General features: G+C 45.9%; 1 protein-coding gene across 1 annotated transcript in view; it reads left to right on the top strand.

The window, feature by feature from the left end:
• Positions 1-18,636, top strand: part of LOC147120482 (bile salt export pump-like) — a 107,961-nt gene that overhangs the window by 21,474 nt on the left and 67,851 nt on the right. The window contains exons 3-7 of the mRNA XM_085986477.1: positions 2,275-2,296; positions 2,462-2,521; positions 2,646-2,694; positions 6,163-6,404; positions 17,902-17,989. Of these exons, the coding sequence (XP_085842603.1) occupies positions 2,275-2,296; positions 2,462-2,521; positions 2,646-2,694; positions 6,163-6,404; positions 17,902-17,989 (461 nt within the window). The remainder of the gene's footprint in view (positions 1-2,274; positions 2,297-2,461; positions 2,522-2,645; positions 2,695-6,162; positions 6,405-17,901; positions 17,990-18,636) is intronic.

Genomic DNA, 18,636 nt, shown 5'->3' with positions numbered 1-18,636 from the left:
AGACTGGTGTAGGTATATACTGCACATGTGCCATTCGAGGTTTGGGCAATTGGGTGAATCTCACCTCTATGAGAGTCTGATATACTGCTCTTGCAGGTTGCAAAGAGGTTTCCGTGTTGCTCAACACTTTCTATCCAGCCCTTTGACACCAACATTATCTTTTGCCCTCTCAATTTCCACATATGCCCATCATTTGATCTACTAATAGCTTATTCTGCTCCACTAGAAATAAACTATCTGGACCAAATGGTAATAAAGTTAAACCAATTTTGAATTGAGTGGTGTTCAAATTAAATGGATCTCTGCCTAATTTCCAAGCCATCATATACCCTTTCTTGCAACAGGCCAGAATCTGTTCTCTTATATACTTATTGCACATAGCAATATGGATTTTGCACAACAGAAAAGATATAAGTTCAGGTTAATGCCGTACATGACACACTTTGTTCAAGGTAAAGATAGGATTGTGCAGGAGAGAGAATAATAATGCTACAATGCTACATACACTTCTTATTTTTAGACAAAAAACACATTATAAAAGTTTTTTTAAGTATTGTACCGTCCAATTGTGTTTCTGATTCTTCTCTCCTTCTGGTCTCCCTGGACAGAACACCTGTAAGCTGAAAGAGCAGGTTCTTGACCTACCCCCAGGACTTCTCTTAAGTAGGGTGACCATATTTTCTAAACCGAATCCGGGGACACACAGGGTGGGAGCACAGCGAAGTAGCTAGGATGCGTTTCAAGAAAACCGACATGACGACTTTGTTGCTTCTGCTAGTGCAATACGCGTAGAGACACTTTACACCGAATCTCAAATCTTGCGTGTGTTCTGGCAATACTGTTACACTCGCCCCCGAATATCCTAACTTTTAATTTCTAAATTTTAATTCTGTTCCAAACAAATTGAGATTTTCCATATAAGGTATGAAACACCCTCTTTCTCAGATGGTTTCAAAAACCTCTTCCCAGTGGGAGAATTTATAGCTTGCCTTATTCAGTAAAGAAAAACACGATGCACCATACTAATCTGAGGTAAAGCACCATATTAATCTGAGGTAAAGCACCATACTAATCTGAGGTAAAGCACCATACTAATCTGAGGTAAAGCACCATACTAACCTGAGGTAAAGCACCATACTAATCTGAGGTAAAGCACCATACTAATCTGAGGTAAAGCACCATACTAATCTGAGGTAAAGCACCATACTAATCTGAGGTAAACTAAATCCACTCACCCACCAGCTCTCACTGCACCCTCGACTTCTCCTGCACATTTTAAAGGTTCCGCTCTCTGGCCAGTCACTATTGGCCAAAACACGGGGTCAGGTGACTCAATCACCCAGAGTGCAGTGCAGCCCGAGCTATCGATGGGGCCTTTTCTCCGCCGCGCTGCATTGTGGGAAGGTAGGGCTGCCATCGTTGCCTCCGTCCAAACGGCTCCTGGAGTCCGTTCCTGAGCTCAAACCGGGCGGGAACGGGCCGAGAATCTCCCCCCCACCCCGCACCCCCCCCGACTTCCACCCTCCCGAAGTTTCTCTCCTGAATGGCCTGGCTCTGATTTTAAGGTTATGTCCCCTTGTCCTAGACTCTCACACCAAAAAGCAGTAGATGCTAGCTCAATTAATAATTTTAAATCTGAGATTGATAGATTTTTGCTAATAGAGAAGGTTATGGGGTGATTTGATTGAAATTTTTTAGGATTTTGAAAGGAATTGATAGGGTAGATAGAGAAAATAATTTTCTGTTGGTGGGGGAGTCTAGGACAAGGGAACATAACCTTAAAATCAGAGCCAGGCCATTCAGGAGAGAAGTTAGGAAACACTTCTACATGCAAAGGGTGGTAGAAGTATGGAACTCTCTTGCACCAAAAGCAGTAGATACTAGCTCAATTAATAATTTAAAATCTGAGATTGATAGATTTTTGCCAGCCAAGGGTATTAAGGGATATGGAGCCAAGGCAGGTGGATGGAGTTCAGATACAGGTCAGCCATGATCTCATTGAATGGCAGAACAGGTGCGAGTGGCTGAATGGCCTACTCCTGTTCCTATGTTCTTGTGTCCCCATGTTCCTTTAATACCCTCCTTAAAAACACCTACTTGATCAAGCTTTTGGTCAGCTCTCCTAATATCTCTTTCTTCGGCTCAGCTTCCATTCTTTTGATTACACCTCTGTGAAGCACCTTGAGTCATTTTCCACATTAAAGGCGATATATAAATACAAGTTGTTGCTTTTTCTGTTATCTTGTATGATGAGCTTTTTTTTTTCTATTACAGATATGGATCGTACTAATAAAAGGTGAGTATTTTACTTAGGTGCTTATAAAATGATGTGCCTTTGTAGGTGTGTATTATTCTATGGAGAATAAAGTGTTCTGCATTGGACACTGTTAGAATTGGAATGATTTCCTCTATTTTACTCATTGAATCACTCCTAGTCCTGTTGCTGTTTCCTATTTTACAGAAATTCCTACATGGTAAATGGACAGCCCTCCTCAAAACCTGAGAAGAACAATGGAGACATGTAAGCCTAGAACAAATATTATACAAATAGTCACATATATAATGCTGGCTATAGGCTGATTGCAATTGATTCCTGTTGGGCTGTCCAAGGGTTAAACTGACATTTAATTTTGTTGCATTTAAAGATCATCACAGAAAAAAGAAGATGCCATTAGGATCGGCTTTTTTGATCTGGTAATTCTGAATTTTTTCACTGCCAGTGTTTCTGTGCTGTAAATTCTATGTAATCTATGTAATACCTTCAAGTGTTCGGAATACTTTTCTGAAGAAAAATATTTAAATTGAAGTGAATTTCTTTCTGACTATGCACATTCCCTTAGTGTCCTTATGATGGAGGCAGAATAGGAACAGGTAGAGAATGTAAGAAGCATACAGAGTAATGCTATACCAAAGGCAAAGACTAATTGGAGTACCCTTCCACCATAGTCTACAGACCATGCTGTTCCCTCGATGATGTCTCAGAAGAGGTCTACTTAAGGAGGCAACAGCTCAATAAGGAGACATAGAAGGAACTATCTCCCATTGTAAACTGACCTCCAAACATCCTTTCAAACATAAATGTATTCCAGAATACGAACCAAAAGTAGCTTTACTGTGCACATATATATTTACAGGTGTTTCTTTTTACCATCGTGCCTACCCCTGGTGTCTCTCTGTACTGTTCTTAACCCTAACTGAGGTTTAGGCAAGCACTAGTCCAGATTCACACACTTGGGTGGGTTTTAGATTTGAGGAAACATTGGATGAATCATTTTTCTTGGGTGTGGAAAAGGCAAACATCATGGCTGACAAAGGGCTGGCTGCTGCTAAGTAGAGCCATAGCATTGTCACTGAGTCTTGCTGAGTCACTTTGAGGTTTTCTTACCTCACATGACCAGCTGTGAAATAGAGGATAGTTCAGCAATGAGTCAACAGTCACTTCCCTGTTTGCAAAGTATGATGTAAACAATTGATACACAGTTGGGCCATGCTGTGCATCACCTTCTCCATTCTCCAGACTGTCAATGAACAGCATACAGCATAAGTGGCATTTGCAGGGGAGACCTCAGGCATGCTGGACACCAAGTACAGTTGCAGCGGCTGTCACAAATGTGTACACTATTCCTGTTAAGAAGCTATGCTCTACACTCCATGATACATTAATGACTGGAGACAGAACCCAGAGTGAAAGATTGAGCAATATCCTGGCAGTGCAATGCTCTGTTTTCAAACAGACGAGCGGCTGATGTGAGAACTCAGTCTCCATTAGGGGCACAGGAACAGGTGAGCAATTCTTAAGTCACCCGCAGCTGTCTCTGGACTAGTGATAGGAGGAACCCTCAAAAGGAAGCAAGTGATTGCAGTTAGAAGAGGATAGAATATTTCTGGTACATAAGTGGGACTGTCTGTATCTGCCATTCATCAAGGTAAACAGTAGCTGAATCACAAGCAGGTCCACCCCAGGATTCTTATAAAGACTCCATACCTACTCCTTGTATATTCATCTTTAATTGGTGCTTAAAAAGCCTTAACAATCCATTAATACCATGTTTGTGCATTGTGTGTTAAACCAATTTTTGGTCCTGGTAAGAATTTTGGAGGCCTGGCAAAAATGCATTAATGCTCCATTAATGCTACCATACCAAATAACAATACATTAGTGCACACTTAGCACTGAATAACTACATATTAATGCACACTTAACCCATATGTTAGCTCTAATACACTGAATACTTTCGACCACAGGCTAAACATTCTGAGTGCTCACCAGCAGTGAGGAACCTCACTCGCCACCAGTGTATAGCAGAAAACCACTTTCATTTTCTCATTTTGTTCCCTGTTTTTAACGACTAAAGATCCTCAAAAATACCTTTCAGATATTAAAGTGATTGCACAATTTTGTAGTGGCCGTAAACTAGTTGATATATTGTCATGTGTTAGAGTTCCGTACACATTGCAATTCAAGCATCATTAACAAAATGTTTTAAACAAAATGACTGACAAGTAAATAGGCTCTCTTGAAGATTTTTCAAATAAAAGAAAATCTGTGTAAATTCTCGATTTGTATGCCTGATCAAACAGATGGTCTGCACTGGCTGCTCTGCTTTGACACCTGGTCAGTACTGACTAAATTCAACTTTTTCACTCAGCCACATTGATATACACACATGTTTTCAGCAGTCTTATAAATGCTAATATTGTACTAATTCTGGCTTACCATATATCTATATTTATAAATATATTCTGTGCTGTAAAATTCTATGATTCTTTGATTCTATCTCTTCCCATGCCTGCTGTCCCAAGCATTCCTGGAGGACAGTCATTATTCTCATAAAGTGTGTCTCTCCTCTATCTAAATCCTTAAGGTAGAGCTTCCAGCACCTAATTAATAAACCTAACATCCTTCATTCTTTAACACCTCATTCTTTGGCAATTTTCTTCTGTTAACATCTGCCCTGGCCTCCTTCCTGCTACTTCATCTGCTTAAATGCCTCCTGTTCATAGCTGATTATTGTAATGTATATACCTTTTAAGGGGGGAACTATCTTTTACAGCTCATGTATACTGCAGTACCGGCAGTGACCACACCTGTATATAGCACTGAGTAGTAATCTGTACAGATCAGTTCCCGTGTGAGCCACGTTGAGTAAACACCTGTTATACTGTTCTCCTGCAGTCTGTGTCTTATTATACACGGACACAACAATTATGACAATTATTATGGATATATATCGTTGTACCTTCATTGTTGCTGTGTCAGGACCCTAGAATTTCCTCCCCACTATGGGAGAACCATCACCACAAGTACTCTGACGTTTCAAGAGCTGGCCCACCTTCATCTCAGGACCACTTGGAATGGGCAATAAATGTGGCCTTGTCAGCATCGCCCACATCCCGAGAACAAATTTTTAAAAAATTGAATGTTCAGTGTTCATTGGCTGGCCTGCTGTGTGGAATTTTAAACCCACATTTTAGCCCATGAACTAAAAACAGGAAAATTATTTGCTAAGCTGCTTTCTTTGTAACAGTCAAAAATCAAGAGTATTCCTTAGTTAACCCTCCAAGAGTACAGCAACAGCAATTTCCAGATTAGGTTCATTTGTCCACTAAAATTTGCTCCCTATGGACATGTTCCTAAGCTCTGTTAATATTGTGGCCAAATTCATTAACAGATTGTGTGGCAAATCGTGGACATCTTTACCAAATTACAGGAAACTTTGGTTTATCCAGAGGTTGTATGTCCGGAAACCTCGATCCACCGACAGAAATCAGGAGCCGTTTTGTTAGGTTTTTTTTCTTCTCGTGGCTTTTTTTTCAACAGTCAGGCTCTGCAAAGTCTCTCTGAAGCTATTGCTAAGCTACAGAGACGCTTCCAAGGTACGGCCGACTGTTTAGAAGCTGTTGCTGAGCAACAGTGTTTGTTGCCAGATACAGAGCTGCAAATCTTCGTATGCTTCAACATTGCCGCTGGTTTGTCCAGCAGTTTTGATAGATCAGCAACAGCTCGGTCCCGTCGGTGCCGGATATCACAAAGCTTCCTGTATTGTTACATTGCATCACCCCAGTTGTTGTTTTTTTTTGATAAGTACGTACTTTTCTGAGAATGGAATATACAAAGCAACTGTTTCTCTTGCATATAATGTTAAATGTTCTTTCTTCCAGTTTAGGTTTGCTTCCTCCTATGAAATCACCCTGATGGTTATTGGAGGCCTCTGTGCTCTGGTTCATGGAGTAGCCCAGCCTGCTGTGTTATTGGTGTTTGGTTTGTTGACAGATACATTCATTGCATATGACATAGAATTACAAGAATTAAATGACCCAGGAAAGACATGCATGAATAATACCATCACTTGGGCCAATGGGTCAGAGTACCAAAATCAAAAGAATGAGACAGTGCCATGTGGGTAAGTGGATGCCTGTATTACATTCTTTTCATATTCTTTCCTGTTTTTATCCCCTTGTAGGCTATTCACTGACATGCCTTCTACTCTAGGCAGATGGATAGGGAGATGTGATCTCAGGATGCTACCCAGCATTATGTCAGTGTTGGTTCATTGTCAGCCAATGAGATGATCCAGGAGGGAGATGAGAACTGGGAATCTAAGTTGTCACTTACATTTTGAGCTCTCTTCCAGTTCAGATCTGTTCCTTTGTATTCTCATAGAATCTTACAGCACAGAAGGTGGCCATTTGGCCTGGCATGCCTGTGCCGGCAATTATGTGCCATATTGTTATGCAAATAGTCTTGAGATGTTGTGAATAGCAGGAGCACAGGCACAGTGACAGATTTATGTCCAATCTGCAGCCCATTCTGAGTGCCATTCGGTGACTATACATCATGCAGCTAGGCTGCTTTATAATAATTTGAAATGTCAAGTCCTTTGAAAGGGTTCCAATTGTACATTGTAGATTAAATATGTGCCCTACTAGAATATGGGCATGCACAATAAGCAATTAAAACACTGTAAGGTTGTGTGAAGGCCTGGCTTGGGCCAGCAATACATATAGCGGCAGAACTTCCGCATTGTTCCCAATCATCCGCCGTAACTTCAGCGAAAGATCAACTGAAACCTGTAGAAATGGTGTAAACAGCTTCTCCTTGCTTTCCCTGATCTTCTGATAAAGTTACGACAGGAGTTTGGGAGAACTCTGCGGAAATGTTACCCCATAGAATAGATTGACAGGCAACACTTTGTGGCGGGCATACTTTGACCGAGCTACCTGTTAAATGGTAGGGTTGGGTCATCTTACCTTGGCAGTTTTCTTTAAGTGTGCCTCCTTCTTGCACATCCGTTCACAGCATCTTAATTTCTTCAGTTATCAAATGGGGATTCATGTGCTGCACTAATAATCACTTGCCCAGGGGCTGTGTCGGCGGGAATCTCGAGCGGCAGAGCGGGGCTATAAAAGGCCCCAGAGACCAGGTAAGGCCTCACAGCGTCGGTGGGAATCTCGAGCGGCAGAGCGGGGCTAAAAAGGGCCCCAGAGACCAGGTAAGGCCTCACAGCGTCGGCGGGAATCTCGAGCGGCAGAGCGGGGCTATAAAAGGCCCCAGAGACCAGGTAAGGCCTCACAGCATCGGTGGGAATCTCAAGCAGCAGAGCGGGGCTATAAAAGGCCGCAGAGACCAGGTAAGGCCTCACAGCGTCGGCGGGAATCTCGAGCGGCAGAGCGGGGCTATAAAAGGCCCCAGAGACCAGGTAAGGCCTCACAGCGTCGGCGGGAATCTCGAGTGGCAGAGCGGGGCTATAAAAGGCCCCAGAGACCAGGTAAGGCCTCACAGCGTCGGCGGGAATCTCGAGCGGCAGAGCGGGGCTATAAAAGGCCCCAGAGACCAGGTAAGGCCTCACAGCGTCGGCAGGAATCTCGAGCGGCAGAGCGGGGCTATAAAAGTCCCAGAGACCAGGTAAGGCCTCACAGCGTCGGCGGGAATCTCGAGCAGCAGAGCGGGGCTATAAAAGGCCCCAGAGACCAGGTAAGGCCTCACAGCGTCGGCGGGAATCTCGAGCGGCAGAGCGGGGCTATAAAAGGCCCCAGAGACCAGGTAAGGCCTCACAGCGTCGGCGGGAATCTCGAGCAGCAGAGCGGGGCTATAAAAGGCCCCAGAGACCAGGTAAGGCCTCACAGCGTCGGCGGGAATCTCGAGCAGCAGAGCGGGGCTATAAAAGGCCCCAGAGACCAGGTAAGGCCTCACAGCGTCGGCGGGAATCTCGAGCGGCAGAGCGGGGCTATAAAAGGCCCCAGAGACCAGGTAAGGCCTCACAGCGTCGGCGGGAATCTCGAGCGGCAGAGCGGGGCTATAAAAGGCCCCAGAGACCAGGTAAGGCCTCACAGCGTCGGCGGGAATCTCGAGCAGCAGAGCGGGGCTATAAAAGGCCCCAGAGACCAGGTAAGGCCTCACAGCGTCGGCGGGAATCTCGAGCGGCAGCAGCGGGGCTATAAAAGGCCCCAGAGACCAGGTAAGGCCTCACAGCGTCGGCGGGAATCTCGAGCGGCAGCAGCGGGGCTATAAAAGGCTTCAGAGACCAGGTAAGGCGTACCAGTCTCCGAACTTGGAACTCGGAGGGAAGGAGAGAGGTAAAAAGTAATCCAAGTGTGACGTCACCAGAAAGCGGGTAAGTGATTGGTTGGTAAGTATTTCTCTCTTTTTTAAGCTTAAACTCTGTGGTTTATAGTTTCTAAGGTGTGATATTCATCATCTAGAATCAGAGCAGAGTGTATTTAAAAATAATATTAATAAATTTAATTAATTACATAGAATGGGAGATCAGGTGATGTGTTGCTGCTGCAATATGTGGGAGCTGGTGGACACCATTGATGCTCACGGTGATCACATTTGCAGTAAGTGTTGGCTGCTCGAGGAATTCCGGCTCCGTGTTGAAGAGCTGGAGTCCGAGCTTCAAACACTGAGACACATCAGGGAGGGGGAGAGTTACCTGGACTCTGTGTATCAGGAGGTAGTCACACCAATTAGATTAATTAATTCAGATGTAGTCCGTGGCCAGGGTCAGGATGGTGTGACTAGAAGTGAGGCAGGTACGGGGATCCAGGAGGTAGTGTTGGAGGAGCCGCAGCCCTTGCTCTTGTCCAACAGGTTTGAGGCTCTTACTCCCTGTGAGGATGGGAACAGGGACTGCGGGGAGGATGAGCAACCTGGCCACAGCACCGTGGAGTGGGGGGCCATTCAAGTGGGGGGAGTTAAAAGAAATGTTTGATGTGTCTCAATGAATCCGAGACTCGACGTTAACGGAGCAAAGCAAGGCTTTTATTAACTCAGAAAGTAATACACATTGGAGAAGTGTCTCTCATCCAGAGATCTGCTGTACTGCTGTGAGACATGCTGGGGCTTGCTTAAGTAGGGGCCAGGTATGGGCGGAGCCCTACACACAATACAATACAGGTAAGGAAATGAAACTGAAACTAAACTAAACACAGGGAATACAGTGCCTGATGAATGGCATATTTCATCACATTCACCCCTTCTACAGATTTAGTCTGTTCGAGGGTTTGATAGTCCTCTGTGACCGACGTAGCTGTTGTGGTGCCGCGGGTGTCAGCTGGGTGTCCCCGGTGGCCTCCTGGGTCTCTGCCGGGGGCGCCGCCAGGGTTGTTGAAGGGGTAGTTGGTGGGGGCACCATTGGTCGATGTTCTTCCGGGGGTGGTGAAAGGATAGTGGGTGGGTAAGAATTGCTGTGATCGTTGTTGCTGTTGTTGTCGTGGTTGTTGTCGTTACCGGCTGGGGCGACATCTTTTATGGACACGGTGTCCTCCCTTCCGTCGGCGTGCCGGACATACGCGTATTGGGGGTTGGCGTGGAGTAGGTGCACTGACTCCATGAGGGGGTCCGTCTTGTGGCCCCTCACATGCCTTCGTACAAATACCGGACCTGGGGTGGAGAGCCATGACGGCATGGATACGCCTGAGGTGGATTTCCGGGGAAAGACAAACATTCGTTCATGAGGCGTGGCATTAGTGGCAGTACACAATAGCAACCGTATCGAATGGAGCAGATCTGGGAGGACTTCCTGTCAGCGGGAGATAGGGAGGCCCTTGGTCCTTAGAGCTAGAGTGACTGCTTTCCATACTGTCCCGTTCTCTCGCTCCACCTGGCCGTTACCCTGGGGGTTGTAGCTGGTGGTACGGCTCGTGGCGATCCCCCTGGACAGCATGTACTGGCGTAGCTCTTCACTCATGAAGGACGCCCCCCTATCCGTATGGATGTAGCTCGGCATACCGAACAGGCAGAACAGGCTGTTGAGGCATTTAATGACCGTGGTGCTGGTCATGTCTGGGCAGGGGAAGGCGAATGGGAAACGGGAGTATTCGTCCACAATGTTCAGGAAGTAAACATTGCGGTCGACTGACGGGAGGGGGCCCTTGAAATCTAAGCTGAGCCGCTCAAAGGGCCGTGTAGCTTTGATTAAGTGGGCTCTATCTGGGCGGTAGAACCGAGGCTTGCACTCAGCGCAAGTGCGGCAGTTCCTGGTCAGAGACCGAACTTCCTCAATCGAGTAGGGTAAGTTGCGGGGCTTTATGAAGTGGAACAGCCGTGTGACCCCTGGGTGGCAGAGGTCGTTGTGGAGGGTCTGTAGCCGATCCCCGGTGGCGCTGGCACACATCCCTCGTGAGAGGGCGTCGGGGGATTCGTTAAGGACCCCTGGCCGGTAAATGATGTCATACTCGAAGGTGGAGAGCTCGATCCGCCACCTAAGAATCTTATCATTTTTAATCTTCCCCCTCTGTTTATTATTGAACATAAACGCTACCGACCGCTGGTCGGTAAGTAGGGTGAAGCGTTTGCCGGCTAGGCAGTGCCGCCAGTGGCGCACTGCCTCCACGATGGCTTGGGCCTCCTTTTCCACGGAGGAGTGTCTGATCTCGGGCCCTTGGAGGGTCCTCGAGAAGAAAGCTACGGGCCGCCCCGCCTGGTTGAGGGTGGCCGCCAAGGCAAAGTCAGACGCATCACTTTCCACTTGAAAGGGAGTGTTCTCGTCCACTGCCTGTAGCATGGCCCGCTCAATATCCCGCTTAATGCTTTTGAAGGCGGCGTGGGCCTCAGCAGAGAGCGGAAAAGAGGATGCTTTCAAGAGGGGGCGGGCTTTGTCGGAGTAGTTGGGGACCCATTGGGCATAATAAGAAAATAACCCCAGGCACCTTTTCAGGGCTTTGGGAGTGTTGGGCAGGGGCAGCTCCCGTAGGGGGCACAGTCGGTCGGGGTCTGGTCCGATTTCCCCATTCTCCACCACGCTGCCTAGTATGCAGAAGCGCGTGGTGTTGAAAACACACTTGTCCTCGTTGTAAGTGAGGTTGAGTTTTTGTGCGGTTTTCAGGAACCTCTCGAGGTTCGAGTCGTGGTCCTGCTGGTTGTGACCGCAGATGGTGACGTTGTCGAGGTAGGGGAAGGTTGCCTGCAAGTGGTGGTCATCGACCATGCGGTCCATCTCCCTCTGGAAGACCGAGACCCCATTCGTCACCCCAAAGGGGACTCTGAGGAATTGGTAGAGGCGTCCGTTCGCCTCGAAGGCGGTGTACGTGCGGTCCTCTGGTCTGATAGGGAGCTGGTGGTACGCTGACCTGAGGTCGATGGTGGAGAACACCCGGTATTGGGCGATTTGGTTCACCATCTCGGATATGCGGGGTAGCGGGTAGGCATCTAGCTGGGTGTATAGATTAACCGTCTGGCTATAATCTATCACCATCCGCTTCTTCTCGCTACCCCTCACCATCACCACTTGGGCGCGCCACGGGCTGTTGCTGCGTTCGATAATACGCTCCTTCAGGAGCCTGTCTACCTCGGTCGCGATAAACCGCCTGTCCTCCCAGCTGTACCTCCTGCTTTTGGTCGCTATTGGCCGGCAGTTGGGAGTAAGGTTCGCGAATAGCGAAGGCGGCTTTACCTTCAGGGTAGCCAGACCGCACACTGTGAGGGGCGGCTGGGACCCACCGTAATTGAGCGTGATGCTTTGGTGGTGGCACTGGAAATCTAGGCCCAAGATCACGCTCGCACATAGATTCTTCATGATTAGTAATTTAAAATTATCGTATACAGTTCCGTTAATGGACAATTGTACCGCGCAGCAACCCATAATGGTCGATGTCTGGGTTTTATCAGCCATAGAGATGGTGCCCCGAGCAGGGACCACCGTTAGAGAGAGTTGTTGTGCTAGTTCAGGGTGGATAAAACTCTCCGTGCTTCCACTGTCAATTAAACATTTAACCCCGCACCCGTTTACCTCGATGTCCACCAGTGATTTGGATAGCGGGTGCGGTCTGGTCTGGTCCACTGTGACCGATACCACTGTAGGGCCCTGATTGAGACAAGATGGCATCCACGCTGTTTGCTCACAAGATGGCGGACCCCACGAGGTTGGGCAAGATGGCGTCCAAGATGGCCGCTCCCACGGCGCACACGCGGCGGTGGCGGGTTTTCCAGCGGGGTTCCCTCTGCACACCTTCCCGAAGTGCCCCTTCTTACCACACTTAAAACAGGTGGTGCCTTTCACCGGGCACAGGTTTCTGATGTGCTTCGGCTGCCCGCAGAAGTAGCAGTTGGGGCTCCGATGCGTCGCGGCTGTCGTAGGGCTTCTGGGGGGAGAGCGGGGCCCCGATGGTGTCGGGCTGCCGGGCGGGGAAGATGCCTTCCAAGATGGCAGCGCCCTTGGTGCACACGTGGCGGTGTGGGCGGCGCGGGCCGAAGAGTAGGCGTCCGAGTTTCTCTGGGCCACATCCAGGGATCGCGCTGTGTCCACAGCCTGTTTCAGGTCCAATCCTGTTTTTTCCAGTAGTCTCTGCCGGATGTAAGTGGAGCTGAGGCCTGCGATAAAGGCATCACGAACAAGCTCGTCAGTGTACACTGCGGCTTTTACATCTTGGCACTTGCAGTCTTTGCCAAGCGTTTTCAGGGTGACTAGGAACTCATCCAGCGATTCCCCAGGTCGCTGTGTGCGAGTAGCGAGCAGATGCCTAGCGTACACCTCGTTCGTAGGCTGCTGGTAATGCGCCTTTAGGATGTCGCAGGCGGCCGGGTACGTGTCGGCGTCTTGGATGAGGGGGTAAACCCGGTGGCTTACCCAATTCCGCAGGATTCCGAGTTTCATACTCTCAGCGTCCGTAGCGCCTGTGATGGCTGCGGAATTGTCCAGGAAGAATTCCATACACTTAAACCAGTGTCCGAATCGTGCCGATGCGTCCGAAGCATGCGGGTCCAAATCCAAACGTTCGGGTTTCAAGAGTTGGTCCATTGCGTTGAAAATTGAGTTAATAAAATTGATGTGCCTCAATGAATCTGAGACTCGAAGTTAACGGAGCAAAGCAAGGCTTTTATTAACTCAGAAAGTAATACACATTGGAGAAGTGTCTCTCATCCAGAGATCTGCTGTACTGCTGTGAGACACATTGGGGCTTGCTTAAGTAGGGGCCAGGTATGGGCGGAGCCCTACACACAATACAATACAGGTAAGGAAATGAAACTGAAACTAAACTAAACACAGGGAATACAGTGCCTGCTGAATGGCATATTTCATCACAATGCTGTAGTGGTAGGGGATAGTATCGTTAGGGGGATAGATAGAGTTCTTTGCAGCCGAGAGCGAGAGTCCCGAAGGCTATGTTGCCTGCCCGGTGCCAGGGTCAAGGACATCTCCTCTGGGTTGGAGAGAAACTTGGAGTGGGAGGGGGAGAATCCAGTTGTCGTGGTCCATGTTGGTACCAACGACATAGATAGGACAAGGAAGGAGGTTCTGCTGAGGGAGTTTGAGCAGCTAGGGGCCAAATTAAAAAGCAGAACCACAAGGGTAATAATCTCTGGATTACTACCTGAGCCACGTGCAAATTTGGCTAGGGTAAATAAAATTAGAGAGTTAAATGCGTGGCTCAAAGACTGGTGTGGGAGAAATGGGTTTTGCTTCCTGGGACACTGGCACCAGTACTGGGACAGGAGAGAGCTGTTCCGTTGGGACGGACTTCACTTGGCCAGTGCTGGGACTAGAATCCTGGCGAATTGAATAACTAGGGCTGTAGAGAGGGCTTTAAACTAATTAGTGGGGGGGAGGTTTTAAGAGAGCGAAAAATAAAAATGACAGCGGAGAAGGCAATAGAGCAAGGTAGCAGAGTGTGTCAGGAAGGGACAGAATGTATAATGATAAAGGTAAAGTAGTAAAAGGGGTAAAAGCAGGAATAAATTGTCAGAAAACATATTTGAAAGTTCTTTATCTGAATGCACGCAGCATTCGTAACAAAATTGACGAGTTGACGGTACAAATAACTACACATGGGTATGATCTGGTGGCCATTACGGAAACATGGCTGCAAGATAATCATGACTGGGAACTAAACATACAAGGGTATTTGAAAGTTAGGAAGGACAGACAGGAAGGAAAGGGAGGTGGGGTTGCTATGTTAATCAAGGATGGAATCACTGCAATAGTCAGAAATGATATTGGGTCAAAGGATCAGGATAGTGAAACAGTTTGGGTGGAGATAAGGAATAATAAGGGGAAAAAGTTACTAGTGGGCGTAGTCTATGGGCCTCCTGACAGTTGCAACTCTGTTGGTCGGAGTATAAATCAGGAAATAGTTGGGGCTTGTAATAAGGGAACAGCTATAATCATGGGGGATTTTAACTTTCATATTGACTGGACTAATCAAATTGGGCATGGCAGCCTTGAGGAAGAGTTCATAGAGTGTATTAGGGATGGGTTCCTTGAGCAGTATGTAACTGAACCAACCAGGGGGCAGGCAATCTTAGATCTGGTCCTGTGTAATGAGACAGGATTAATAAAAAATGTCCTAGTAAAGGATCCCCTTGGAATGAGTGACCATAATATGGTTGAATTCCAAATTCAGTTTGAGGATGAGAGATTTGGATCTCAAACCAGCGTACTGAGCTTAAATAAAGGAGACTATGAAGGTATGAGAGTAGAATTGACTAAAGTGGACTGGGAAAAGAGATTAAAGTGTAAGACAGTACAAGAGCAGTGGTCTACATTCAAGGAGATATTTCACATCTTTCAAGATAAATATATTCCACTGAGGAAAAAGGGGAATAAAAGAAAAGACAGCCATCCGTGGCTTAGTAAAGTAATAAATGATAGTATCCGACTGAAAACAAGGGCATATAAAGTAGCCAAATCTAGTGGGAGGATAGAAGATTGGGAAGCATTTAAAAGCCAGCAAACAATAACTAAAAGATTAATTAAGAAAGGGAAGATAGATTATGAAAGTAAACTAGCAAAAAATATAAAAACAGATAGCAAGAGTTTCTACAGCTATATAAAAAGAAAAAGGGTGGCTAAAGTAAATGTTGGTCCCTTAGAGGATGGGACCGGGAAACTAGTGGTGGGGAACATGGAGATGGCAAAGACGCTGAATAAATATTTTGTATCAGTCTTTACAGTAGAGGACACTAAAAATATCCCAACACTGGACAAACAGGGGGCAATGGGGGGGGCGGGGAGGAGCTCAACGCGATTAAAATCACTAAGGAGATGGTACTCAGTAAAATAATGGGACTTAAGGCGGATAAATCCCCCAGACCTGATGGCCTACATCCTAGGGTCTTGAGAGAAGTGGCGGTAGGGATTGTGGATGCATTGGTGATTATTTTCCAGAACTCCCTGGACTCAGGAAAGGTCCCGGCAGATTGGAAAACTGCTAATGTAACACCCTTATTTAAGAAGGGAAGTAGACAAAAAGCTGGAAACTATAGACCAGTTTGCCTAACATCTGTGGTTGGCAAAATGTTGGAGTCCATTATTAAGGAAACAGTAACAGAGCATTTGGATAAACATAATTTAATAGGACAGAGTCAGCATGGTTTTACGAAGGGGAAGTCATGTTTGACAAATTTGCTCGAATTCTTTGAGGATGTAGCATACAGGGTGGATAAGGGGAACCAGTGGATGTCGTGTATTTGGACTTCCAAAAGGCATTTGACAAGGTTCCACACAAAAGATTACTGATCAAGATAAAAAATCACGGGATTGGGGGTAATATACTGGCATGGGTGGAAGATTGGCTATCTAACAGAAAACAAAGAGTTGGGATAAATGGTTCGTTCTCGGGCTGGCAATCAGTAACTAGTGGTGTTCCGCAGGGGTCAGTGCTGGGACCCCAACTCTTTACAATCTATATTAACGATTTGGAGGAAGGGACCGAGTGCAACATATCCAAGTTTGCCGATGATACAAAGATGGGAGGGAAAGCAGTGAGTGAGGAGGACATAAAAAACCTGCAAAAGGACATAGACAGGCTAAGTGAGTGGGCAGAGATTTGGCAGATGCAATATAATGTTGGAAAGTGTGAGGTTATGCACTTTGGCAGAAAAAATCAAAGAGCAAGTTATTATCTAAATGGAGAGAAACTGCAAAGTGCTACAGCACAAAGGGATCTGGGGGTCCTGGTGCATGAAACACAAAAAGTTAGTATGCAGGTGCAGCAGGTGATCAGGAAGGCCAATGGAATCTTTGCTTTTATTGCAAGGGGGATGGAGTATAAAAACAGGGAAGTCTTGCTGCAGTTATACAGGGTATTGGTGAGGCCACACCTGGAATACTGCGTGCAGTTTTGGTTTCCATATTTAAGAAAAGATATACTTGCTCTCGAGGCGATTCAGAGAAGGTTCACTGGGTTGATTCCAGAGATGAGGGGGTTGACGTATGAGGAAAGGTTGAGTAGATTGGGACTCTACTCATTGGAGTTCAGAAGTATGAGAGGCGGTCTTATCGAAACATATAAGATTGTGAGGGGGCTTGATCGGGTGGATGCGGTGAGGATGTTTCCACTGATGGGTGAGACTAGAACTAGGAGGCATAATCTTAGAATAAGGGGCTGCCCTTTCAAAACTGAGATGAGGAGAAACTTCTTCACTCAGAGGGTAGTAAATCTATGGAATTTGCTACCCCAGAGAGCTGTGGAAGCTGCAACATTAAATAAATTTAAAATGGAGATAGACATTTTCCTAGCAGATAAGGGAATTAGGGGTTACGGAGCGAGGGCAGGGAAGTGGACATGAGTCTAGATTCAGATCAGCCATGATCCCATTGAATGGCGGAATAGGCCCGAGGGGCCGTATGGCCTACGCCTGCTCCTATTTCTAATGTTCTTATGTTCTTTTGTCTGACACTCACCTGATGAAAGCTGTCAGAGGCCTCGTTACCATATTCGTGGCGAGCTGCCTAAACATTTGGAGAAACTTGTCAATCAGGTGGGAAGGACAAGAAATCCGGTTAAATTATGTTAGCGGGGGGAGGCGATCTCGAGGGACGGCCATGGATGGTAAGGGATCGGGCGGCTCTAATTTTGTGGGGTCAGGAGCATCAATGCTCCTCCTGACCCCACAAGAATCGCTAAAAACCCTACCTGTCCCATTTTTGGAGCAGCCTCCAGCAGTCCCTTTAAGGACCACAGGTTGGGTCAGTCTACCTCCAGTACCATTATTAAATTAATTTTGTTTGTTATTAAAGTGAAGAATGACATTGATCTGGAATGGACCATCTAATGGCTAGCACTCCCAGGTCAGGTGTAGCATAGGTTAGTAATAGGATGGTGCTCTAAACAATTTTGACAATTTACCAAATTACAGCAAGTTAAGAATGATTATGGTGAAAAATATTTTGTGCAACTTTCCATTATATTTTAAGTAAACTAAAACATTGTGTGACAGGACATTCTTACTAATATTTAATTATGAATTTCTAATAAATCAACACGATGTTATGAAAAACAGATCTTTCTTTCACAGAAGTCCATGGTGGATTGTACTTTAAGTTGTGACATAATTAAGAATCAGATAGTGAAAGTTGGCTTTGTCCAAATTATATCAATAAGATTGCTAACAGTACAAAGCATGTCTCAGCGATAATTGAAATATGAAATCCATAATTTTTGTTGTTGTCTTTTCAGGGTCTTGGACATTGAGAAAGAATTGAGCATGTTTGCTTTTTATTACATTGGAATAGGATCATCTGTGTTATTACTGGGGTACTGTCAAGTAAGTTTTAATGCTGAATCTCATTTTCAACTGATCATTTCTAATATTTGATCATCAATTATGGCATGGTTTCTAAATTGAGAAATATTTTCATCCTGCAGTTAAACTGAAAATGTTTCCTGTTGTGCAATGATAGGAAGCTATCAGCAATGTTAAAATGCCATAAACTTCCTATCATTAAGCAAGACTGTGATTGGGATAGGGTCCACATTTAGCTGAATGCTGCTCAAAATAGCCAACATTGTCTTAATTGTTGATATCCAAATATAAATGAGTACTTACTTGTGGAGTTCTAAATCTTTGGTAAAGTGAGTAGCTTGTTAGCTCATTTTAACAGGTGGTTCTTTGTTTGTGGCACCACACAGCGTTATTCATTTTCAGAACTATCTTTTCTGCTTATTGTGTGAAGTTTGAAATGAATAGTCATTCAGAGTGGAACTAGGAATTATCTCAAGTGCGGGGGAATGGCTGTCACGTGGATAGAAACTCTGGATTGTCCTGTGACATGAACACCAATCAATATTCTTTATGTTACTCACTAAATCTACTGATGGTTAAAAAATAATTTCAGTAAATTTACCATCTCTGAAAAAGAATAAAATCAACACAAGCAAATTATACTTTTTCAGTGATGTAAAATTTCCTTT

This window comes from Somniosus microcephalus, chromosome 4, assembly GCF_052327205.1.
Source record: "Somniosus microcephalus isolate GS21.2 chromosome 4, FLI_Smic_1.0, whole genome shotgun sequence".
Lineage (NCBI taxonomy): Eukaryota > Metazoa > Chordata > Chondrichthyes > Squaliformes > Somniosidae > Somniosus > Somniosus microcephalus.
This window is presented reverse-complemented; position numbering and strand designations above follow the sequence as displayed.